Genomic DNA, 27,882 nt, shown 5'->3' with positions numbered 1-27,882 from the left:
AAAATCATACTAAGTTCACAGACACCCCAAAACACACCACCAGACACGGTCCTGCCCACCAGAAAGACAAGATCCAGCCTCATCCACCAGAACAGAGGCACCAGTCCCGTCCACCAGGAAGCCTACACAACCCACTGAACCAACCTTACCCACTGGGGACAGACACCAAAAACAATGGGAACTATGAACCTGTAGTCTGCAAAACGCAGACCCCAAACACAGTAAGTTAAGCAAAATGAGAAGACAGAGAAATATGCAGCAGATGAAGGAACAAGGTAAAACCAACCAGACCAAACAAATGAAGAGGAAATAGGCAGTCTACCTGAAAAAGAATTCAGAGTAATGATAGTAAAGATGATCCACAATCTTGGAAACAGAATGGAGAAAATACAAGAAACGCTTAACAAGGATCTAGAAGAACTAAAGAGCAAACAAACAATGATGAACAATGCAATTAAAAATTCTCTAGAAGGAATCCATAGCAGAATAACTGAGGCAGAAGAACGGATAAGTGACCTGGAAGATAAAACAGTAGAAATAACTACTGCGGAGCAGAATAACCAAAAAAGAAGGAAAAGAATTGAGGACAGTCACAGAGACCTCTGGGGCGACATTAAACGCACCAACATCCGAATTACAGGGGTCCCAGAAGAGGAAGAGAAAAAGAAAGGGACTGAGAAGATATCTGAAGAGATTATAGGTGAAAACTTCCCTAACATGGGAAAGGAATTAGCCACCCAAGTCCAGGAAGCGCAGAGAGTCCCAGACAGGATAAATTCAAGGAGAAACACCCCAAGAGACATATGAATCAAACTATGAAAAACTAACTACAAAGAAAAAATATTAAAAGCAGCAATGGAAAACCAACAAATAACATACAAGGGAACCCCCAATAAGTTAACAGCTGATCTTTCAGGAGAAACTCTGCAGGGAGTGGCAGGATATACTTAAAGTGATGAAAGGGAAAAACCTACAACCAAGATTACTGTACCCGGCAAGGATCTAATTCAGATTCAATGGAGAAATCAAAAGCTTTACAGGGCTTCCCTGGTGGCGCAGTTGTTGAGAGTCTGCCTGCGGATGCAGGGGACACGGGTTCGTGCCCCGGTCCGGGAAGATCCCACATGCCGCGGGGCAGCTAGGCCCGTGAGCCATGGCCGCTGAGCCTGCGCGTCCAGAGCCTGTGCTCCGCAACGGGAGAGGCCACAGCAGTGAGAGGCCCGCGTACCGCAAAAAAAAAAAAAAAAAAAAAAAGCTTTACAAACAAGCAAAAGCTACGAGAATTCAGCACCACAAAACCAGCTTTACAACAAATGCTAAAGGAACTTCTCTAAGCAGGAAACGCAAAAGAAAAAGACCAACAAAAACAAACCCAAATCAATTAAGAAAATGGTAATAGGAACATACATATCACTGAACACCTTATATGTAAATGGATTAAATGCTCCAACCGAAAGACAAAGACTGTTTGAATGGTTACAAAAACAAGACACTTAAATATGCTGTCTACAAGAAACCTGCTTCAGACCTAGGGACACATACAGACTGAAAGTGAGGGATGGAAAAAGATATTCTATGCAAATGGAAATCACAGGAAAGCTGGAGTAGCAATACTCGTATCAGATAAAATAGACTTTAAAATAAAGAATGTTACAAGACATAAGGAAGGACACTACATAATGATCAAAGGATCAATCCAAGAAGAAAACATAATAATTATAAATATTTATGCACCCAACATAGGAGCACCACAAAACATAAGGCAAATGTTCACAGCCATAAAAGGAGAAATCGACAGTAACACAAAAACAGTGGGAGACTTTAACACCCCACTTACACCAATAGGCAGATCATCCAGACAGAAAATAAATAAGAAAACACAAGCTTTAAATGACACAATACACCAGATAGATTTAATTGATATTTATAGGACATTCCATCCAAAAACAACTGAATACACTTTCTTCTCAAGTTCTCATGGAACATTCTCCAGGATAGATCATACCTTGGGTCACAAATCAACCCTTAGTAAATGTAAGAAAACTGAAATCTTTTTTTTTTTTTTTTTTTTTTTTCTTTTTGCGGTATGCGGGCCTCTCACTGTTGTGGCCTCTCCCGTTGCGGAGCACAGGCTCCGGATGCGCAGGCCCAGCGGCCATGGCTCACGGGCCCAGCCACTCCGCGGCATATGGGATCCTCCCAGACCGGGGCACGAACCCGTATCCCCTGCATCGGCAGGCGGACTCTCAACCACTGCGCCACCAGGGAGGCCCGAAAACTGAAATCTTATCAAGTATCTTTTCCGACCACACGCTATGAGACTAGATATCAATTACAGGAAAAAAAAAAACTGTAAAAAATACAAACACATGGAGGCTAAACATTATGCTACTAAATAACCAAGAGATCACTGAAGAAATCAAAGAGGGGGCTTCCCTGGTGGCGCAGTGGTTAAGAATCCGCCTGCTAATGCAGGAGACATGGGTTTGATCCCTGTTCTAGGAAGATCCCACATGCTGCAGAGCAACTAAGCACATGCACCACAACTACTGAGCCTGTGCTCTAGAGCCTGCGAGCCACAACTACTGAGCCCACGTGCCACAACTACTGAAGCCCATGAGTCTGGAGCCCGGGCTCCGCAACAAGGGAAGCCACCGCAATGAGAAGCCCGCACACCGCAACAAAGAGTAGCCCCCGCTCGCCGCAACTAGAGAAAGCCCACATGCAGCAACGAAGACCCAACACAGCCAAAAAAAAAAAAAATTACAAAAAGAAATCAAAGAGGAAATCAAAAAATACCTAGAAAAAAATGACAATGAACACACGACAACCCAAAATCTATGGAATGCAGCAAAAGCAGTTCTAAAAGGGAAGTTGATAGCAATACAATCACACCTCAAGAAACAAGAAAAATCTCAAACAAACAACCTAAACTTACACCTAAAGCAATTAGAGAAAGAAGAACAAAAAAAACCCAAAGTTAGCAGAAGGAAAGAAATCATAAAGATCAGATCAGAAATAAATGAAAAAGAAATGAAGGAAACGATAGTAAAGATCAATAAAACTAAAAGCTGGTTCCTTGAGATGATAAACAAAATTGATAAACGATTAGCCAGACTCATCAAGAAAAAAAGGGAGACGACAGAATTAGAAATGAAAAAGGATAAGTACCAACTGACACTGCAGAAATACAAAGGATCATGAGCGATTACTACAAGCAACTATATGCCAGTAAAATGGACAACCTGGGAGAAATGGACAAATGTTTAGAAAAGCACAAAATCCTGAGACTGAACCAGGAAAAAATAGAAAACATAAACAGACCAATCACAAGCACTGAAATTGAAACTGTGAATAAAAATCTTCCAAAAAACAAAAGCCCAGGACCAGACGGCTTCACACGTGAATTCTCTCAAACATTTAGAGAAGATCTAACACCCATCCTTCTCAAAATCTTCCAAAATATAGCAGAGGGGGGAACACTCCCAAACTCAATCTACGAGGCCATCACCCTGATACCAAAACCAGACAAAGATGTCACAAAGAAAGAAAACTACAGGCCAATATCACTGATGAACATGGATGCAAAAATCCTCAACAAAATACTAGCAAACAGAATCCAACAGCACATTAAAAGGATCATACACCATGATCAAGTGGGGTTTATCCCAGGAAGGCAAGGATTCTTCAATATATACAAATCAATCAATGCTATAACCATATTAACAAATTGAAGGAAAAAAACCATATGATCATCTCAATAGATGCAGAAAAAGCTTTTGACAAAATTCAACAGCCATTTATGATAAAAAACCCTCCAGAAAGTAGGCATAAAGGGAACTTTCCTCAACATAATTAAGGCCATATATGACAAACCCACAGCAAAATGGTTCACAATGGTGAAAAACTGAAACCATTTCCTCTAAGATCAGGAAAAAGACAAGGTTGTCCACTCTCACAACTATTATTCAACATAGTATTGGAAGTTTTAGCCACAGCAGTCAGAGAAGAAAAAGAAATAAAAGGAATCCAAGTCAGAAAAAAAGAAGTAAAGCGGTCACTGCAGATGACATGATACTATACATAGAGAATCCTTAACATGCCACCAGAAAACTACTAGAGCTAATCAATGAATCTGGTAAAGCAGCAGGATACAAAATTAATGCACAGAAATCTCTTGCATTCCTATACACTAATGCTGAAAAATCTGAAAGAGAAATTAAGGAAACACTCCCATTTACCACTGCAACAAAAAAAATTAAATACCTAGGAATAAACCTACCTAAGGAGACAAAAAGGACCTGTATGCATAAAACTATAAGACACTGATGAAATAAATTAAAGATGATACCAACAGATGGAGAGATATACCATGTTCTTGGATTGGAAGAATCAACACTGTGAAAATGACTATACTACCCAAAGCAATAAACAGATTCAATGCAAACCCTATCAAACTACCAATGGCATTTTTCACAGCACTAGAACAAAAAATTTCACAATTCGTAAGGAAACACAAAAGACCCCGAATGGCCAAAGCAATCTTGAGAAAGAAAAATGGAGCTGCAGGAATCAGGCTCCCAGACTTCAGACTACACTACAAAGTGACAGTAATCAAGACAATATGGTACTGGCACAAAAAAACAGGAATACAGATCAATGGAACAGGACAGAAAGCCCAGAGATAAACCCACGCACATATGGTCACCTTATTTTTGATAAAGGAGGGAAGAATATACAATGGAGAAAAGACAGCCTCTTCAATAAGTGGTGCTGGGAAAACTGGACAGCTACCTGTAAAAGAATGAAATTAGAACACTCCCTAACACCATACACAAAAATAAAGTCAAAATGGATTAAAGACCTAAATATAAGGCCAAACACTATAAGACTCTTAGAGGAAGACATAGGGAGAACACTCTATGACATAAATCACAGCAAGATCCTTTTTGACCCACCTCCTAGAGAAATGGAAATAAAAACAAAAATAAATGGGACCTAATGAAACTTAACAGCTTTTGCACAGCAAAGGAAACCATAAACAAGATGAAAAGACAACCCTCAAAATGGGAGAAAATATTTGCAAATGAAGCAACTGACAAAGGATTAATCTCCAAAATTTACAAGCAGCTCATACAGCTCAATACCAAAAAAACGAACACCCAAATCCAAAAATGGGCAGAAGACCTAAATAGACATTTCTCCAACGAGGATATACAGATTGCCAACAAACACATGAAAGGATGCTCAACATCACTAATCATTAGAGTCATGCAAATCAAAATTACAATGAGGTATCACCTCACATCAGTCAGAATGACCATCATCAAAAAATCTACACACATGGGCTTCCCTGGTGGCGCAGTGGTTGAGAGTCCACCTGCCGATTCAGGGGACGCGGGTTCATGCCCCGGTCCGGGAGGATCCCACATGCCGCGGAGTGGCTGGGCCCGTGAGCCATGGCCACTAAGCCTGCGCATCTGGAGCCTGTGCTCCGTAACGGGAGAGGCCACAGCAGTGAGAGGCCCACGTACCACCACCAAAAAAAAAAAAAAAAATCTACAGACAATAAATGCTGGAGAGGATGTGGAGAAAAGGGAACCCTCTTGCACTGTTGGTGGGAATGTAAATTGATACAGCCACTATGGAGAACAAAATAGAAGTGCCATACGCCCCAGCAATCCCAATACTGGGCATATACCCTGAGAAAAACATAATTCAAAAAGAGTCATGTACCACAATGTTCACTGCAGTTCTATTTACAATAGCCAGGACATGGAAGCAACCTAAGTGTCCATCGACAGATGAATGGATAAAGAAGATGTGGCACATATATACAATGGAATATTACTCAGCCATAAAAACAAACAAAACTGAGTTATCTGTAGTGAGGTGGATGGACCTAGAGTCTGTCATACAGAGTAAAGTAAGCCAGAAAGAGAAAAACGAATAGCATATGCTAATACATATATATGGAATCTAAAAAAAAAAATGGTTCTGAAGAACCTAGGGACAAGACAGAAATAAAGACTCAGACGTAGAGAATGGACTTGAGGACACGGGGAGGGGGAAGGGTAAGCTGAGACGAAGTGAAAAAGTAGCACTGACATATATACACTACCAAATGTAAAATAGATAGCTAGTGGGAAGCAGCCGCATAGCACAGGGAGATCAGCTTGGTGCTTTGTGACCACCTAGACAGGTGGGATAGGGAGGGTGGGAGGGAGATGCGAGAGGGAGGCGATATGGGGATATTTGTATACATACAGTTGATTCACTTTTTTTTTCCGAATTTTTGAACTTTATTTTTTTCTTTATACAGTAGGTTCTTATTAGTTATCCATTTTATACATATTAGTGTATACATATCAAGCGCAATCTCCCAATTCATCCCACCACCAACCCCCGCCACCACTTTCCCCCTTGGTGTCCACACGTTTGTTCTCTGCATCTGTGTCTCTATTTCTGCCCTGCAAAGCAGTTCATCTGTACCATTTTTCAATGTTCCACATATATGAGTTAATATATAATATTTGTTGTTCTCTTTCTGACTTACTTCACTCTGTATGACAGTCTCTAAATCCATCCACGTCTCTACAAATGACCCAATTTCATTCCTTTTTATGGCTGAGTAATATTCCATTATAGATATGTACCACATCTTCTTTATCCATTCGTCTGTCGATGGGCATTTAGGTTGCTTCCATGACCTGGGTATTGTAAATAGTGCTGCAATGAACATTGGGGTGCATGTGTCTTTTTGAATTATGGTTTTCTCTGGCTATATGCCCAGTAGTGGGATTGCTGGGTCCTATGGTAGTTCTATTTTTAGTTTTTTAAGGAACCTCCATACTGTTCTCCAGAGTGGCTGTATCAATTTACATTCCTACCAAGAGGGCAGGAGGGTTCCCTTTTCTCCACACCCTCTCCAGCATTTGCTGTTTGTAGATTTTCTGATGATACCCATTCTAACTGCTGTGAGGTGATACCTCATTGCACTTTTGATTTGCATTTCTCTAATAATTAGTGACGTTGTGCAGCTTTTCATGTGCTTCTTGGCCATCTGTATGTCTTCTTTGGAGAAATGTCTATTTAGGTCTTCTGCCCATTTTTCGATTGGGTTGTTTGTTTTTTTAATATTGAGCTACATGAGCTGTTTCTATTTTGGAGATTAACTCTTTGTCCGTTGATTCGTTTGAAAATATTTTCTCCCATTCTGAGGGTTATCTTTTCATCTTGTTTGTAGTTTCCTTTGCTTTGCAAAAGCTTTTAAGTTTCATTAGGTCCCATTTATTTATTTTGGTTTTTATTTCCATTACTCTAGGAGGTGGATCAAAAAAGATCTTGCTGTGATTTATGTCAAAGAGTGTTCTTCCTATGTTTTTCTCTAAGAGTTTTATAGTGTCCAGTCTTACATTTAGGTCTCTAATCCATTTTGACTTTATTTTTGTGTATGGTGTTAGGGAGTCTTCTAATTTCATTCTTTTACATGTAGCTGTCCAGTTTTCCCAGCACCACTTACTGAAGAGACTGTCTTTTCTCCTATATCCTTGCCTCCTTTGTCATAGACTGGTTGACCACAGGTGCTTATCTCTGGGCTTTCTATACTGTTCCATTGATCTATATTTCTGTTTTTTGTGCCAGTACCATATTGTCTTGATAACTGTAGCTTTGTAGTATAGTCTGAAGTCAGGGAGTCTGATTCCTCCAGCTCTGTTTTTTTCCCCTCAAGACTGCTTTGGCTATTCGGGGTCTTTTGTGTCTCCATACAAATTTTAAGATTTTTTGTTCTAGGTCTGTAAAAAAAAAAAAAATGCCACTGGTAATTTGATAGGGATTGCATTGAATCTGTAGATTGCTTTGGGTAGTATAGTCATTTTCACAACGTTGATTCTTCCAATCCAAGAACATGGTATATCTCTCCATCTGTTGGTATCATCTTTAATTTCTTTCATCAGTGTCTTATAGTTTTATGCATACAAGTCTTTAGTCTCCTTAGGTAGGTTTATTCCTAGGTATTTTATTCTTTTTGTTGCAGTGATAAACGGGAGTGTTTCCTTAATTTTTCTTTCAGAGTTTTCATCATTTGTGTTTAGGAATGCAAGAGACTTCTGTGCATTAATTTTGTATCCTGCTGCTTTACCAGATTCATTGATTAGCTCTAGTAGTTTTCTGGTAGCATGTTTAGGATTCTATATGTATAGTATCATGTCATCTGCAAACAATGACAGTTTTACTTGTTCTTTTCCAATTTGGATTCCTTTTATTTCTTTTTCTTCTCTGATTGCTGTGGCTAGGACTTCCACAACTATGTTGAATAACAGTGGCGAGAGTGGACATCCTTGTCTTGCTCCTGGTCTTAGAGGAAATGCTTTCAGTTTTTCACAACTGAGAATGATGTTTGCTGTGGGTTTCTCATATGTGGCCTCTAATATGTTGAGGTAGGTTACCTCTATGCCCACTTTCTGGAGAGTTTTTATCATAAATCGGTGTTGAATTTTGTCAAAAGCTTTTTCTGCATCTATTGAGATGATCATATGGTTTTTATTCTTCAGTTTGTTAATATGGTGTATCACTTTGATTGATTTGCATATATTGAAGAATCCTTGCATCCCTGGGATAAATCCCACTCGATCATAGTGTATGATCCTTTTAATGTGTTGTTGGATTCTGTTTGCTAGTATTCTGTTGAGGATTTTTGCATCTAAGTTCATCAGTGATATTGGTAATTTTCTTTTTTTGTAGTATCTTTGTCTGGTTTTGGTATCAGGGTGATGGTGGCCTCATGGAATGAGTTTGGGAGTGTTCCTTCCTCTGCAATATTTTGGAAGAGTTTGAGAAGGATGGGTGTTAGCTCTTCTCTAAGTGTTTGATAGAATTCACCAGTGAAGCCATCTGGTCCTGGACTTTTGTTTGTTGGAAGATTTTTAATCACATTGTCAATTTCATTACTTGTGATTGGTCTGTTCATATTTTCTGTTTCTTCCTGGTTCAGTCTTGGAAGGTTATACCTTTCTAAGAATTTGTCCATTTCTTCCAGGTTGTCCATTTTATTGGCATAGAGTTGCTTGTAGTAGTCTCTTAGGATGCTTTGTATTTCTGTATGTCTGTTGTAACTTCTTTTTCATTTCTAATTCTATTGATTTGAGTCCTCTCCCTCTTTTTCTTGATGAGTCTGGCAAATGGTTTATCAATTTTGTTTATCTTCTCAAAGAACCAGGTTTTAGTTTTATTGATCTTTGCTACTGTTTTCTTTGTTTCTATTTCATTTATTTCTGCTCTGATCTTTATGATTTCTTTCCTTCTGCTAACTTTGGGTTTTGTTTGTTCTTCTTTCTCTAGTTCCTTTAGGTGTAAGGTTAGAATGTTTGAGATTTTTCGTGTTTCTTGAGGTAGGCTTGTATTGCTCTAAACTTCCCTCTTAGAACTGCTTTTGCTGCATCCCATAGGTTTTGGATCGTCATGTTTTCACTGTCATTTGTCTCTAGGTATGTTTTGATTTTCTCTTTGATTTCTTCAGTGATCTCTTGGTTATTTATTAACGTATTGTTTAGCCTCCATGTGACTGTGTTTTTTACGTTTTTTTCCCTGTAATTCATTTCTAATCTCATAGTGTTATAGTCAGAAAAGATGCTTGATATGATTTCAATTTTCTTAAATTTACTGAGGCTTGATTTGTGACCCAAGATGTGATCTATCCTGGAGAATGTTCCATGAGAACTTTAGGAGGAAGTGTATTCTGCTGTTTTTGGATGGAATGTCCTATAAATATCAATTAAATCTATCTGGTCTATTGTGTCATTTAAAGCTTCTGTTTCCTTATTACTTTTCTGTTTGGATGATCTGTACATCAGTGTAAGTAAGGTGTTAAAGTCCCCCACTATTACTGTGTTACTGTCAATTTCCTCTTTTATAGCTGTTAGCAGTTGCCTTATGTATTGAGGGACTCGCTCCTATGTTGGGTGCATATATATTTATAATTGTTATATCTTCTTCTTGGATTGATCCCTTGATCATTACGTAGTGTCCTTCCTTGTCTCTTGTATCATTCTTTAAAGTCTATTTTATCTGATATGAGTATTGCTACTCCAGCTTTCTTTTGATTTCTGTTTGCATGGCATATCTTTTTCCATTCCCTCACTTTCAGTCTATATGTGTCCCTAGGTCTGAAGTGGGTCTCATATATGGGTCTTGCTTTTGTATCCATTCAGTGAGCCTGTGTCTTTTGATTGAAGCACTTAATCCATTCACGTTTAAGGTAATCATCGATATGTATGTTCCTATTACCATTTTCTTAGTTGTTACAGGTTTGTTTTTGTAGGTTCTTTTCTTCTCTTGTGTTTCTCACTTAGAGGAGTTCCTTTAGCATTTGCTGTAGAGCTGGTTTGGTGGTACTGAACTCTCTTAGCTTTTGCTTGTCTGTAAAGCTTTTGATTTTGTCGAATCTGAATGAGATCCTTGCCAGGTAGAGTAATCTTGGTTGTAGGTTCTTCCCTTTCATCACTTTAAATATATCATGCCACTCCTTTCTGGCTTGTAGAGTTTCTGCTGAGAACTCAGCTGTTAACATTATAGGAGTTCCCTTGTACATTATTTGTCATTTTTCCCTTGTTGTTTTCAATATAATTTTTGTCTTTAATTTTTGTCAGTTTGATTACTATGTGTCTCGGTGTGTTTCTCCTTGGGTTTCTACTGCCTGGGCCTCTCTGCGCTTCCAAGACTTGGGTGGCTATTTCCTTTCCCATGTTAGGGAAGTGTTCGACTATAATCTCTTCAAATATTTTCTTGGGTCCTTTCTCTCTCTCTTCTCCTTCTGGGACCCCTATAATGCGAATGCTGTTGCATTTAATGTTGCCCCAAAGGTCTCTCAGGCTGTCTTCATTTCTTTTCATTCTTTTTTCTTTATCCTGTTCCACATCAGTGAATTCCACCATTCTGCCTTCCAGGTCACTTATCTTTCTTCTGCTATTGATTCCTTCTCATGTATTTTTCATTTCAGTTATTGTACTGTTCATCTTTGTTTGTTCTTTAATTCTTCTAGGTGTTTGTTCTTTAATTCTTCTAGGTCTTTGTTAAACATTTCTTGCAACTTCTCGGTCTTTGCCTCCATTATTTTTCCAAGGTCCTGGATCATCTTCACTATCATTATTCTGAATTCTTTTTCTGGAAGTTTTCCTATCTCCACTTCATTTAGTTGTTTTTCTGGAGGTTTATCTTGTTCCTTCATCTGGTACATAGCCCTCTGCCTTTTCATCTTGTCTATCTTTCTGTGAATGTGGTTTTTGTTCCACAGGATGCAGGACTGTAGTTCTTCTTGCTTCTGCTATCTGCCCTCCTGATTCACTTTATTATACAGCAGCAATTAACACAACAATGTAAAGCAATTATACTCCAATAAAGATGTTAAATAAATAAATAAATAAATAATAAACAAATGAGACCTAATTAAACTTAAAAGATTTTGCACAGCCAAGGAAACCACTGACAAAACGAAAAGACAACATACCAAGTGGGAGAAAATACTTGAAAATAATATGACAGATAAGGGGTTAATATCCAAAATATATAAATGGTTCATACAACTCTATCAACTCAATATCAAAAAAATAAACAACCTGATTAAAAAATGAGCAGAAGCTTTAATAGACATTTTTCCAAAGAAGACATACAGGTGGCCAACAGGCACATGAAAAGATGCTCAACATCTCTAATCATCAGGAAAATACAAATAAAAAATACAATAAGATATAACCTCACACCGGTCAGAATGGCTGTCATCAAAAGATGACAAATACCAAACGTTGTTAAGGATGTGGAGAAAAGGGAACCCTTGTACGCTGTTGGTGAGAATGTAACTTGGCACAGCCACTATGGAAAACGGTATGGAGGTTCCTCAAAAACCTAAAAATATAACTACCATGTGACCCAACAATTCCACTCCTGTGTATATATCCAAAGAAAATGAAACACTAATTCAAAAAGATATGTGCACCCCGATAGTCACAGCAGCACTATTTACAATAGCCAAGATATGGAAGCAACCTAAGTGTCCATTAGCAGATGAATAAAGAAGATGTGGTACATATATACAATGGAATACTACTCAGCCATAAAAAGAATGAAATAATGCCATTTGCAACCACATGGATGGACCTGGAGGGTATTGTGCTAAATGAAGTAAGATAAAGAGAAAGACAAATACTGTATGATATCACTTCTATGTGAAATCTAAAAAAATAAAATGAATGAATATAAGAAAACAGAAACAGACCCACAGATATAGAGAGCAAACTAGTGGTTACCAGTAGGGGGAAGGAGAGGGGAGGGGCAAGTTGGGGGGGATGGGATTAAGAGATACAAAAACTACTATATATAAAATAGCTAAGCAACAAGGGTATGTTGTGTAGCACAGAAAAAAAATTCTGTAATAAAAAAAATTTTGATAGGTAAAGAATTTAATCAGACATTTCTCAAAAGGTAATATACATGTATAACTCAATCACTTTGCTGTACACCTGAAACTAACAGTGTAAATCAACTATACTCCAAAATAAAAATAAACTTTTTTTTAATAAATAAAAATTTTTAAAATAAAACAAGACAATATACAAATGGCCATTAGGCAAAAAGATACTCATCATTAGGGAAATGTAAATCAAAAGTACGATAAGATACCATTTCACACCCAGTACGACAGCTAAAATCAGCGTTGGCAATGATGTGGAGAAATTGGAACCCTCATGCACTGCTGGTGGGAATGTAAAATGATGTAGCCACTTTGCAAAACAGTGTGGCAATTGCTCAAAAGTTAGCCACTGGAATTACCATATGATCCAGCAATTCCACTCCTAGGTATGTACTTAAGAGAAATGAAAAATTATTTCCAGACAAAAACTTGTACATGAATGTTCACAGTACCATTATTCACAATAGCCAAAAGGTAGAAACAGGGCTTCCCTGGTGGCGCAGCGGTTGAGAGTCCGCCTGCCGATGCAGGGGACACGGGTTCGTGCCCCAGTCCGGGAGGATCCCGCATACCGCGGAGCGGCTGGGCCCGTGAGCCATGGCCGCTGAGCCTGCGCGTCCGGAGCCTGTGCTCCGCAACGGGAGAGGCCACAGCAGTGAGAGGCCCGCGTACAGCAAAAAAAAAAAAAAAAAAAAAAAAAAAAAAAAAGGTAGAAACAACTCAAATGCCCATCAACTGATGAATGGATGAATAAAATGTTGTATATCCATAATGTAATGTCCTTTTTAAATGTAAGCATTTAATGCTCTATTTCCCTCTAAGCACTGCTGTAGCTGCATCCCATGCATTCTGATATCTTGTGCTTTCACTTTCATGTAATTCAGCATACTTTTTTACTTCCCGTGTGCTTCCCTCCTTGAACCATGAGTTATTTAAAAGTGTCATTTAATTTCAAACTACTCTGGAGCACTTCCAGATATAGCTCTGATGTCTCGTCTCATTCCATTATATGATCCAAGCACATCTTTGATATGCTTTCAATTCTTTTAAATTCATTAAGGCCTTCTGGCCTAGAATACCATCTGTCGTGGAGAATATCCCCTGTACAATGGAAAACATGTATTCTGTTTTGGGGTCGTCTTGTTTCATAAATGTCAATGAGGTCAAGTTGGTTGATAGTATTGTTTAAGACTTTCATATCCTCACTAATTTTCCATCTATTTGTTCAATCCATTACTGAGAGAGGAGGGCTGTGAAATTCAATCTTAATTGTGGGTTTGTCTATTTCCCCTTTCAGTTACAGCCGTATTTTTAATATATTTATTTACTTACTTTGGCTGCGCCAGGTCTTAGCTGCAGCACGTGGGATCTTTAGTTGCGGCATGCATGCAGGACCTAGTTCCCCGACCAGGGATCAAACCCGGGTCCCCTCCATTGGGAGTGCAGAGTCTCACCCACTGGACTACCAGGGAAGTCCTGTATCTACTTTTAACTCATGTATTTGAAAGCTCTGTTGTTAAATATACATATATTTAGGACTATTACATATCCTTGGAGAAGTGAACCCTTTATTATTATGTAATGTTCCTCTTTATCCTTGGTAATTTTCTCTGTTCTGAAGACTACTTTGCCTGATACTAATACTCTAGCTTTCTTTTGATTAGTGTTTGCATGATACATCATTTTATATCCTTTTACTTTTGTGTGTGTGTGTGGTACGCGGGCCTCTCACTGTTGTGGCCTCTCCCGTTGCGGAGCACAGGCTCTGGACGTGCAGGCTCAGCAGCCATGGCTCACGGGCCTAGCCGCTCTGCGGCATGTGGGATCTTCCCGGACCAGGGCACGAACCCGTGTCCCCTGCATCGGCAGGCGGACTCTCAACCACTGCGCCACCAGGGAAGCCCATATATCCTTTTACTTTTATAAGTTTCTCATAGACAGCGTATACTAGGGTCTTGCATTTGCATCCAATCTGAAAATCTGTCTTATTATGTTTAGGCAATTTACATCTATCTCAATTAGTATGTTTAGATGATTTTATAGTGAAAAGTATATGATTTTGTATGTTTAGACAGATGACAATCTGTCTTAGTATGTTTAGATGACTTACATTTAACATAATTATCACTTAATGTGTTTGGAATAAAATCTATCATTTTGCTCACTGTTTCTATTTGTTTTGTCTACTCCCTTTTTCCTTCTGTTCCTGTGCTCATCTGGATTAACTAAATATATTTTTATGATTCCATTTTCTCTCTATTATCGTCTTATTACTTATAGTTTTCTTTATGGAGCTATATGTAATTGATAGATAACACCATATTAATTTTAGATGTATAACAATGATTTGATACATGTATATATTGTGAAAAGATGACCACAGTAAGTTCAGTTAATATGAATCGCCTCACATAGTGATAATCCTTTTTCTTGTGATGAGAACCTACTCTCTTAGCAGCTTTCAACTATATAATATAGTACTGTTAACTATACTTTTTTTTTTAATGGTTTCAGTGGTTGTCCTAGGGTTTACAATACACATCTTTAGCTAACCACAGCCTAACTTCACGTAAATTACACCAGGTCATATGTAAAGATGTTAGAATAGTATATTCCCTCCTGACCTTTGAGATACTGTCATAAAGTTTACTTCCACATATGCTCTAAACACAAATTCATGTCTAATATTTCTGCATTATAGTCAGCTGTCTTTCAGAGTGACTAAAAATTTTTAATTAAAAATTTTAATTAGACAAACATGAATTTTATATTTACTTTCATTTATTCCATTTACAGCACACTTACTTCCTCGTATAGATCCAAGTTTCTGTCTAGTATCACATACCCTCTGCCCTAAGAACTTCCTTAAGGGGTTTCTGGTAATGCAGGTCTGAGGACAGTGAATTCTCTCAGTTTCTGTGATACTGAGAGAATATTCCTCTGAGAGAGTATTTATCCTTCGTTTTTTAAAGATTACTTTTGCTGGGTACAGAATTCTGTGTTGAAAACTTCTTCCCTTTTAGTGCTTTAAAGATGTCACTGCACTGTGTTTTGGTTTGCACAGGGTCAAATGACAAGTCTGCTGTAATTCTTTTTTCCTCTGCAATGAGCTTTTTCCTCTGACTACTTCAATATTTTCTCTTCACCTTCAGTTTTTGGCAGTTTGAAAATGATATGCTTAGGTGTTTTTTCTGTCATTTGTTTCTTTTGGGGGATTATCTTGCCTCATGTTCTCTGAGCTTCCTAGACCTCTGATTTGGTGTCTATCATTAATTTTACAAAATACTTAGCCATTATTTCTTCTCTCCTATTCTCTTTCTCTTCTCCTTCTGAGATTTTAATTATAAATTCAGACCATTTGATGTTATCTCACAGCTAATGGAGGCTCTGCTGTATTTCTTCACATTTGTCTCTCTGCATTTCAGTTTAATTTGTACTGGCCTATCTTACAGTTTACAGATTCTTTCCTTGGTTATGCCAAGTTGACTAATGAGCTTTCTTGTCTCTGTTACTGTGCTTTTCATTTCTAGAATTTTCATTTGATTTTCTTATAATGTCTATCTCTCTGATGAAATATCCTACCTGATCATGCATGCTGTCTGCCCTTTTCTATTGGAGGTCTTAACATATCAACCAGTGTTATTTTAAATTCCATGTCTGACAGTTCCAATATCTGTGTCCTAAGAATTTGGTTCTGTAAATTCCCTTGTCTCAGAAGTGCTTTGCTTTTCCTTGCTTCTTTCTATGCCTCATAATTTTTTTGAAAGCAGGATATCCTCTGTAGGACAGCTGAGACTGAGGTAAATAGTTTTTGTGCTGGGAAATGGGCACGCCTTTCCTTCTGCTAGGCCTTCAGCATGTGGAGGTAGAGGCATTCTATTGTCAGAACGTGAACTTGGTTTGGAATTTGTTGCTGCTATGGTTACCCACAATGCACCACAGGCTCCAAATGCCTCTAGCCATACCTTGTGTTTAGGGTAAAGACTGCTTTGCCAGAGGGTTTTTCCTCAGTGTCTGCTCAACCTGCTCTCTTAGGTCTTCCCTAGGCTGCTCCCTGGATGGTCTGTCAGCCTCCGTGCTCTTGCGACTCTCACGGAATTCCACTGCTCCCTGTTACTCCAAATCTGTCAGCCTGTATGGGGGTGGGTGGGAGTTCCCTGATAGTCCCATTAAGCCTCAGCTTTCTTTAGACAAGCCCTACGTTCCGAGGTGTCTGGGGGTGGCCTTCTCAGTGTTCCTGCCCTGCCCCCTCTGCCAAAGTTCCGGGCCCAGCATATATTCCTCCCTTCCCCCAGGTAGAGGGTTTTTCTTTCTTTTCTTCTCCCAGGAGTTGAAGGCTTCTGTCTCATAGGAGACAGGGAGGAAGGAGAAGCCAGACAGGGGCTTCATGTCCTTTCTGAAGCGTCTACTGCTCCCCTCCTCCAGACCTGCCCTATAATGCCAGTTCCCCCGACCCTGGCCTCCGCTTTGTAAGCAGCGAGGGCAGTCTGCGGAGAAGAGCCTGTGAGTGGGTGCGAACTCCCGTGTGTCTGCGGCCCCCAGGGGCTCTATACTCGCTTGCTAGTCCACACTAAGCGTTTAGCAGGTCACTACACATTGTACCTGCATTCTTCTGAGCAGTGTTCATGTTCCCTGTGCCGGGTAAACAGGTGTTTGCATCCCACCTTTTCTTGGAGGTGCCTGCCTTTCCCTCGATGTCAGGTGAGGTGGTTGCCTTGCAACCTCAGCTCTCTGATGGAGTCAAGAAAACTGCAACTTTGCAGCTGCCCAAGGTTTGTTGTTGCTGCAAGAGTGGGAACAGTGCTCTCTCCAGCTTTCTCTAAGTGAAAGCTACAAGCCCCCAACTATCTACTTCTTAGCCAAGCCTTGAGAACAATGAGACTAACGTGGCTAGCTCTGCTCACATCAGGCATATATGAGAGAAAGTAGCTTCAGGTCAAACTTCCACGTCAGCAACAAAAACATCTAATTCCAAAAAGGCACACAAAATTATTTTAAAATGTACACCATATCAGGGCATTTACATGTCAGATTTACACAGCTGCTGAAGGAATTATGTCACGCACAACAGTTCTGACATTTTAAATATGACGTTAAATTCTAACTATCAACGTGTAAAAATTGTATTCACTATTTAGAATAAGTAATACATGATATAACTGTATAACAACTATACTGTGTACTTCTCTCTGTATGAAAAAAAGGAGAAAAAAATACATGTAAATAAAAACAGCTTTCACTCAGTGTTAAACTTCACTCAGTTCACTTTTTACCAAACCTCTGGGTGACCAGCATTGCAAAATTTCAGTTCCTTGAAGACTGAAACTACTTTCACTTTGTACCTGATGTGTACAGAGCTTATATACCGCTGGCCACTTATGATACAATGACACAATGGCAGAGGCAATATGACAGGAATGGTCTGGAAAGCCAGTCTGTGTTACTGTACCACCAAAAAAGAATATACAACACTATACATTTTCATAGTACAGTAGAATTGAAAGGACATTAAAACAAAATTTAACTACCTCCTTTTGCTAAAAGACACATCACTTGAGCTGTATTCAGAGGAAAATACCTGAATAAAAACTCTTCAATGTCTTTGTTTCAATGAAACATTTCTACTTTAATCCATGGCTTTCCTTAGCTCAATGCTGTTGCAGTATTTAAGTAATACATCTATTGTGTAAATGTATTACAGCTGCATAAATACTTAAGATGAACACTGGAAGGCAGGGCCTAATTTTAGAAACAGGATCTCACAAGATCCCAAATTTAATTACTTGTTAATGTCTGTAGGGACAGAAAATGCTCAGATTTTCTGACAGAAGTACAAAGAGAAATAAACTGGTGTAAATTTTATAAAAATCACGGCAAGAAAATACAAATTAAAATCAAGATAATCTGTATTTTCTGTGAGGCGGGCAAAGTCAACTAAAAACATCTAATGAGGGTAAAGAAATGGATACCTTCGCATATAAATTGGTCCCCAAAATTGGTGCAAACTTTAGGATGGGCATTAGGCAGGCTATTGAAATTTTTTTCAAACACGCCGTATCTTTTGACCCACCAATTATACTTTAAGAAAACTACAATAAGGAGATAACCAAGCAAGTGTACATATATTTATGTGCAAGGACTGAGCATTATTTATAATAGCATATAGCAAAAAAATAAAACAAACACTAAGTTTCTCTTTGTGGAGCGTAAGAAAAAGTGTTTTAAAGTATGTCCCTATCTGGAATACCACATAGCTATTAAAAAGTGACCTAAAACAGCATCAGGGCCCCAGGGGAGTAGCTACTGGGAGGAGTCCTAGATTCTAAGGATAAAGTTGAAATCGCTGAAGCTTCCAGGCAGAAAAGAACAAGTTACCGGCAATGGGGGGACAGTCAGATTGTCATCGGACTTCGTACAGGAACACCACCTAACAGTATGTCACCGCCACGCATCAGCACTCCGACTGAACCGACTCTGCTTCTCTGCTCCCTGTCTAACCAACTGCAAAACCACAGATCCACTGAGTTAATAACCAGATAGCGGAATAAAGTAACCAGATGAGTAAGAGTAAAACACCTAATATTTTGGTACTATTTTATATTTTTAATGTTACTAATAATAGCTAACCTGCTGATACTATTATTCTTACTATGTGCCAGGTTCCATTCCAAGCTCTAAGCATTTTTATTTATATTAACTCATTTAATCCCCATAAGGGCCACTGAAGTACAGATACCACTGTTCCTATTTTATAGAGGAGGCATCTCAGACAGAGAGGGGTTAAGTATTACTAGGCAGTATCCTGCCTAAGCTAGTAAGGAGCAGAACCAAGACTTAAACCTACAGATCGACTACTCAGACCATCCTCTTGACCACTGCATTTATCCCACCTCTAATGAATAAGATTCTGATTTAAGAAAATAAATACCTCTGTGAAATAAAACACACACCTAGGTCCAACTACTCTGGGTTCACTTACCCATTTAATTCTTTTTAATTACTACACAACAGACTTTCTCCTTACTTATGCTGTATCTCATTTTTGGACATTTGCTTCTATCACAGACAGAATGAAGGGTGAATCTTCAGTGTGACTGAAAGCTTGCCCACTCAACATTTCCTCTCTATAGCTAAGACTGCCACCTAGTGAGCTAAAACAAATAACTGGATCAGCGTAATTATTTTGAGAAATAAAATACAAAAAAAGACAGACAGGTGGACAGTGAGAAAGACAAATGTTAAGATATGCATCTGTGGGCTTTCCTGGTGGCGCAGTGGTTAAGAATCTGCCTGCCAATGCAGGGGACACGGGTTCAACCCCTGGTCCAGGAAGATCCCACATGCCGCGGAGCAACTAAGTCCGTGTGCCACAACTACTGAGCCTGCGTGCCACAACTACTGAAGCCCGCGTGCCTAGAGCCCGTGCTCCGCAACAAGAGAAGCCACTGCAGTGAGAAGCCCGCGCACCACAATGAAGAGTAGCCCCCGCCTGCCACAACTAGAGAAAGCCCGTGTGCAGCAACAAAGACCCAACACAGCCATCCATCAATCAATCAATAAATTAAAAAAAGATATGCATCTGTTTTCAATAGGTCTTCTCTGGAAACACATAATTTAAATCATTAACAAAAAACCTCCATTTTTAAAATTAGTGATTTACACAATACCGACACTTTCAACGAAAAGAACGGCGTCTTACCCCTGAGGTTCCTGTGGGTGGCTGTGACCCCCAGGTTCTCTACAGCACTGTATGAACACCACAATGACATGTTGTATCACATGTTGTACCATATGTGTACCCATGTCATTCCACCCTCCGCCTGGGCTCAAGGACAGAAATCTCATTCACTTTGCTATCCCTCATATCATTGAATGTGCTGAATGAAGGAACGCACGAAAAGAAGCTTGAAGACAACATATCGTAGTATTTCTGTTTTATAAACATAAACTGTACCTTTAATATAACTCTCAACCTGGGCAATTCTGCTCCCCAGGGAACTTCTGGTTATGTCTGGATACATTTTTGGGTGTCACACTGTGGGGAAAGGTATGCTAATGGCACCTAAAGCAGCAAAGGATGCTGCTAATCATCCCAAAATGCACTGTGACAACCCTGACACCAAAAAAATTATCCAGCTCCAAATATCAATACTGCCAAGGTTGAAAAACCCTGCATCCTCCCAACTATCTTTATTAGAAAGTATACAGATTAATGATAAATACCAGTTTATAATAAACTGAGCCTAGAACCCAATTCTGTTTTATGTATATAAACAAAGTATTTTAATACACACTTGATTTTCTAAGAATATAAGGTGTATAATGTATATGAACACAGTATGATTAACCTTTGTAATCACAGAAAAGCTACACTTTTATTTTTTAGAACTTTACCAAGAATTCTTTATCACTTAAGGAAAACACCAATTACGGTATATAAGTTGCCAATGAATCACACCTTCATTAGTTCACTTGTAGCTATCACATTCAATGGTAATTCTATATAAAAATGTAAACAGCTATTTCACTTATATTCCATTTATATCTGAGTACGTATAAATGTGCCTGAACAATTACGAATATTGAAATAAATTTTAAAAATATAAATCTGCACTTCTCTTTTTATGAATCCAGCATACACCCATACCAAACCCTGAGAAAGCACACAAAAAAAACAAAAAAGCAAAAATCCTTAAATACATTAGTAAAAGGAACGCAGAAATACAGGCGCCAAAGAAGGGTTATTCTAGGACTAAAAGGATGGTTCAATATTGAGAAATCTAGTAATGTATTTCACCAATAGCAGTAAAGATCCTTAAAAGATGCAAAAATAAGTTATTGTTTACCTTCCCAATATTTTCCTGATTTAATATGGCTGTTTCATTAACATAAAAAATACATATACATATATCCACCATATCAGGTCTGTAAGGATATTTGCTGCAGCAATGTTAAGTGTTTAAAAATCCATGCATCAGAGACACCTATAAAACAGAATACTAAATAGCCACACAGGGGGACTTCCCCTGTGGTCCAGTGGGTAAGACTCTGCGGTCCCAATGCAGCGTGCCCAGGTTTGATCCCTGATCAGGGAATGAGATTCCCCAGGCATGCTGCAACTAAAGATCCCGCATGCTGCAACTAAGAAGTCCACATGCCACAACAAACATCCCGTGTGCCGCAACTAAGACCTGGCACAACCAAAATAAATAAATAAATAATAACAATAAATAATATCCTAAAAATAAATAAATAAATAACCACACAGCACCACTGAATACCTGTAGTATAGAGAAAGTAAACTAGAGAAATAAACACTAAACTATTTACAGCACTTATTTCTAGATGTGTGGGATTTTACTAAAAAGCATATATGATTACTTTTATAGTCTGAGGGGCAAAAAGTGAAAATCCTCATTTTGTCTTTATAGCCCAGTAATGAGGAGATGGGAAGAGTTTAAGCCTTGCGAAAGGCCATATAACATGGCAAATGAAAACAGGTAATACTAAGGAACAGAACTCTAGGTAAAAAATACACAAACAGGGGCTTCCCCGGTGGCGCAGTGGTTGAGAGTCTGCCTGCCAATGCAGGGGACACGGGTTCATGCCCCGGTCTGGGAGGATCCCACATGCCGCGGAGCGGCTGGGCCTGTGAGCCATAGCCGCTGAGCCTGCGCGTCCGGAGCCTGTGCTCCACAATAGGAGAGCCCACAGCAGTGAGAGGCCCACGTACCACAAAAAAATAAAAAAAAATAAAAAAATAAACAGGAAAACACTGACCAAAGTTAAAACAACAGTATCCACAGAAAGCACACACAAGGCACACAAAAATCACAATGGCTTAGTGTAAGGACTACTGTGAGGGTTACTGCTAAATCCAAGTGTACTCCTAAAATTTCTCCAATGAAATACCATCAAGAAATCCTACAGTTTCATGCTACTCTTACAGAGCTACTGCAATCTCTCTCCTATCAAACACTTGCCTCAATTTGAACACCTACTTCCAGAACAGATATGCTACACTATGTTGCCATCTAGAGAGCAGACTTAATACTAAAAATTCCCACTGAGAAGGTTTACGTTGTTGAAAGTGCCAAGATAAATGAAAGAGAAACTAAAAATAGTGATGTACTATATTGGGAAGTAGAAAAGAGAGATAGGTGTTGGAATCAGAGAGATGATAAAGAATAAGTCATTAGACGATGTTTCAAGTTAAAAAAAATACAGGAATAACAGTATAAGCATATTATTTAGCAAGATGGGAAAAACCACCAGAAGAATCTAAAATAAAACCAGTTAAGTTACTTGCCAGAAAAAAAAAAGGGACTGGAATTAGAGAAGGGAAAAGCACATCTGCTGTTTATTGTAAGATCTTCCTTACTATTTGAACATGTGATACTTGTGATAAGTTTTTTTTTAATACTGTGAAAATTTTCTTCAAATGGATTAACTATGCTTAAGAATAAAGGAATCGGTTGTTTCTTTGTTTAAACTCAGAAGGATTTAAAGATCAAGTCCATCCATACGGTTTTTAAAAGGAAGAAATCAATTTGACAATTATAAAAGTTTACATAACACCAAAATTCCAAGTAAAAGAGACTCAGGCAATACAAACATTGCTCAGCCAAATCTTTCTTAAATGAGCACCTATCATTACAATGTACAGAAGGAACTGACTACTATCTTGTTTACATACAGGAAGCTTATTTATTAGAAATGGCATTATAGAAGAGCCGGAATACTTTGCAAATTGCATTTAATTAACAAACATTTATCGAGAACCAAATATGTATCAATACAAGGTATTCTTGATAAGGATTTTCACAAAAATACAATATTCTATTTCCCACAAAAAATCATGGTCATCTAAGTAACCTTAGGTTGACGAAACTACAGCACCACAAGCCTGATTATCTACAGCCAGATAACACATAAGAGAAAACCTTAGGGTTACTGTACAAATTACAAGTCATAATCAAGACAGGTTTGGGCTCTGTAGGGACAAGATTTGTAAATGCACTTCTTATACAAAATTACTCATTCAACAGAAACTCTTTCATTTAATGTCATTAAAAAAAGTCAATATGACTACCAGGTTGACACAGCAATAGTTTCACTGTTTGCAGTCTATACTACTATTGTACTCTATGTCCCTCTATATTTTTAGAATATTTTGCTGGGAGTTTGTATCACTTTTGAAATTTTATAATTAAAATGACATTCAATCCTTCTCTTGCCTTTTGATAAAACTTCAAAATTAATACAAATTTAGAGTAAAACACATTTGCTTACATGAGAATATCTACTTGTATAGAAAAGAAATTTCCTGTGACTAAACCCTTGTTTAATTACTATTTTACTTGAAAATATTGATGAAATATTTTAAACTAAAATCCAAAATATAAGTATCACACATTTAGTACAAGACAACATATAGCATAGCATACAACTCTAAAATTGCCAGAAAGAAAAATCTCCTTTCTTATCCAATTTGATAATCAAAAAATTCTAAGTTATTTAAGAGAATATCAGTCTCCACAAAAAGTTTATTCTTTTTCCCATCCTGAAACAAGCTTTCATATCAAGATATGAAGTAATATTTGTAAAACAGCAGAAATAAAGAAATAAACTCCTGTTTGGTACAGCTGAGCTATGAGCATAAGAAATCATGAACTGCTGCTATACTATGACTGTACCTAAAATCTTTCAAATTACACATTTCAAACTGCATTGTGAGAAACAATACATTAGACATAGAAGTCACTAGCGTTGAGATGATAATGCTAAAAAAGCAGTATTATAAAATTTAAGTTATAATTGTATTATAAATATTATAAATTCTGTCACCCTAAATTTGTAACATGTCTGCAAATGAAAGAAAGTATACAGAAAGGCTCACCTTCATCCACAGAAAACTGACAGCTCTTATCATTGAAGAAAAGAATTTTCTTCTTATCAGGACGGTTTACAAATAGTATCTGGTCCCCTAAAGCCTTAAAGATAAAGAAAAAATTTTCAGTTAACTCCAAATTACATCACCCAAGGAAAAAGAAAAAAAAATTTTTGTTTTAAAACAACAAAGGACTCCCACTTCCTTTAACCTTCAGTACACCATTAGGGTCCACTAGACCAAATTTTAATTCTTGAGTTTCTTTCTTGAGCAGTTCTATTTTTAAGAATTGATATTTTGAGACTTTTATTCTTAGAGATCATCCAAAGTACATAAAGAAAAAAAAATTGTTTTAAATAGAAAAAAATTCAATCTATGTTGCAATTACAATTTGGGTCTACTGGACCCTTTCATTAATCTGTGAGAAAAACTGTGGAACCTCATTGTTCTTACTTTTCCTTTACCTTGAAATATTTTGTTACTCATCATTATCCATCTATCATTTCCAATTATGCTTTGAAAGGCTAGAACAGTAAGAAAATGGAAGAATGATTAAATCACCTAAAAATGTGTGTGCAACTATGAGATAAATAGCCATCCTTCAGTTTTCTCACTGCACTGCCCAAAATACTGCATCATCTTTAAAGAAAATATAAAAGACTTGAGTAGTCTTTACTATCTTTTAGCTTTCACTGAGCACAGCTGACAATTAAAAATTTTTCATTTTCTACTACTCAAGCAATGACAAGAAAATTGATATAAGATATTTCATTATTATTAATTAATGAGAACAAGAATGCAAAAAGCCTGATAGCAGTAATCTGGACTATAATGATGATGGTGAAATTCATCACAGAAATAAAGTCTCAATCTATGAACCTTTAGATGACAATAATCTCAGCCTTAGACATCAATGTGTGAACTACATGGACTTAACAGATATATAAAGAACATTCCATCCAAAAGCAATAGAATACACATTATTCTCAAGTACACACTTGACATTCTCCAGGATAGTTAATATGTTAAGCCACAAAACAAGTCTTAACAAATCACATCAAGCACCTTTTCTGACCACAATGGTACGTAAAACTAAAAATCAATTATAAGAAGATGGAAAATGCACAAATATGCAGAGATTAAGCAATATGCAGAAATTAAGCAATATGCTGCTAATCACTGGGTCAAAGAAGAAATTTAAACATACCTTGAAAAAAATGAAAATGGAAATACAACATACCAAAATTTATGAGAGGTTAAAAAAAAAAAGCAATTCTAAGAGAAAGTTCATAGGTATAAATGCCTACATCGAAAAACAAGAACAATATCAGATAACCTAAACTTACACCTCAAGGACCAGAAAAAGAACAAATGAAGCGTGAAGTTAGTAGAAGGAAGGAACTAACAAAGATTAGAGTGGAAATAAATTTAAATAGAGACTAAAAAGACAACAGAAAAGAGTGATGAAACTATGAGCTGGTTCTTTGAAAAGATAAACAAAATTGACAAACCTTTAGCTCAACTAACCAAGAAAAAAGGACAGAAAACTCAATTAAATCAGAAATGAAATGAGAGGCGTTACAAATAATACCACAGAATACAAAGAATCATAAGAGACTACTATGAACGTACACCAACAAAATTGGACAACCTAGAGGAAATGGATGAATTTCTAGAAACATATAAGCTATCAAGACTGAATCATGAAGAAATAGGAATTCTGAACAGATCAGTTACTAATAAAGAAATTGAATAAGTAATCAAAAATCTCCGAACAAACAAAAGTCCAGGACCAGATAGCTTCACTAGTGAACTCTACTGAACAAAGAAGAATATCAATCCTTCTCAAACTCATCCAAAAAACTGAAGCAGTTCATCAAACTCATTTTTCGAGGCCAGCATTACCCTGATACCAAAACCAGATAAAGTATGCTACAAGAAAAGAAAATTACAGGCCAATATCCCTGATGAACATAGATGCAAAAAATCCTCAACAAAATAGTCAACACACCAAATTCAACAATACATTAAAAGAATCACACACCACAATCAAGTGGGATTTATTCCAGGCATGCAAGGATGGTTCAATATCTGCAAGTCAATCAATGTGATACAGCACATTAACAAAATGAAAGATAAAAATCATATGATCGTTTCAGTAAATGCAGAAAAAGCATTTGGCAAAATTCAACATCCACTTATGATAACTCTCCACAATGCGGATACCAAGGTAACATACCTCAACATAATAAAGGCCATATATGACAAGCCCACAGCTTACATCAAATTCAACAGTGAAAGACTGAAAGCATTGCCTCTAAAATCAGGAACAAGACAAGGATGTCTACTCTGCCACTTTTACTCAACATAGTATTGGAGTCCTAACCAGAGCAATTAGGCAAGAAAAAGAAATAAAAGGCATACAAATTGGAAAGGAAGAAATAAAAATCTTACTTTCTGCAAACTGGATTTTATGTATCTCCCTAAAGGCTTCACCAAAAAACTATTAGAATAATGAATTCAGTAAAGTTGCAGGATACAAAAATCAATATACAAAAATTTTGAGTTTCTGTGCACTAATAACTATCAGAAAGAGAAATTAACAATCCCTTTTACAATTGCATCAAAAAGAATAAGATACCTAGAAATAAATTTCACCAAGGAGATAAATAATGTCTACACTAAAAACTATAAGACAATGATGAAAGAAACTGAAGAAGACACAAAAATGGAAAGATATTCTGTGCTCATGGATTGGAAGAGATATTGTCAAAATGTCTATACTACCCAAAGCAAAATAGAGATTCAATGCAATCCCTATCAAAATTCCAATGGCATTTTTCACAGAAATAGAACAATGCTAAAATTTATATGGAACCACAAAAGATCCTGTCAGCCAAAGCAATCTTGAAAAAGAACAAAGCTGAAAGCATCACACTGCCTATACTACAAAGGTATAGTAATTGAAACAGTATGGTACTGGCATAAAAACAGACACATAGATCAATGGGACAGAACAGAGAACCCAGAAATAAACCTATGCATATATGGTGAATTAATTTACAACAAAGGTGCTAAGAATATACAATAGGGAAAGGATAGTCTCTCAATAAATGGTGCTGGGAAAACTGGGCAACCACATGCAAAAGAATGAAACTGGACCATTATCTCACACCATATGCAAAAATTATTTCAAAATGGATTAAAGACCTGAATGTAAGACCTGAAACCATAAGACTCCTGTAAGAAAACACAGGCAATAAGCTCCTTGACATTCATCTTGGCACCGTTTCAGATTTGACATCAAAAGCAAAAGCAACAAAAGCAAAAATAAACAGGTGGGATCACATTATACTAAAAAGCTTCTGCACAGCAAAGGAAACATCAACAAAATGAAAAGGCAACCGACTAAGTGGGAGAAAATATTTACAAATCATATATCTGATATGGGGTTAACATCCAAAATATATAAAGAACTCATGGAACTCAACAGCAAAAAAACAAAAAACCCTATGCTATTAAAAAT

General features: G+C 37.5%; 1 protein-coding gene and 1 long non-coding RNA gene across 2 annotated transcripts in view; one reads left to right on the top strand and one right to left on the bottom strand.

Moving 5' to 3' along the window:
* GTF2E2 (general transcription factor IIE subunit 2) overlaps positions 1-27,882 on the bottom strand; it is a 69,715-nt gene that overhangs the window by 7,272 nt on the left and 34,561 nt on the right. The window contains exon 6 of the mRNA XM_081221213.1: positions 24,366-24,459. Coding sequence (XP_081077339.1) covers positions 24,366-24,459 — 94 coding nt within the window. The remainder of the gene's footprint in view (positions 1-24,365; positions 24,460-27,882) is intronic.
* LOC308608315 lies at positions 1,465-2,428 on the top strand. Its single transcript, XR_014014139.1, has 2 exons — positions 1,465-2,034; positions 2,270-2,428. It is a non-coding gene; the product is annotated as an uncharacterized lncRNA (long non-coding RNA).

The sequence above is a fragment of the Mesoplodon bidens genome (assembly GCF_964165515.1).
Source record: "Mesoplodon bidens genome assembly, chromosome: 20".
NCBI lineage: Eukaryota > Metazoa > Chordata > Mammalia > Artiodactyla > Ziphiidae > Mesoplodon > Mesoplodon bidens.
This window is presented reverse-complemented; position numbering and strand designations above follow the sequence as displayed.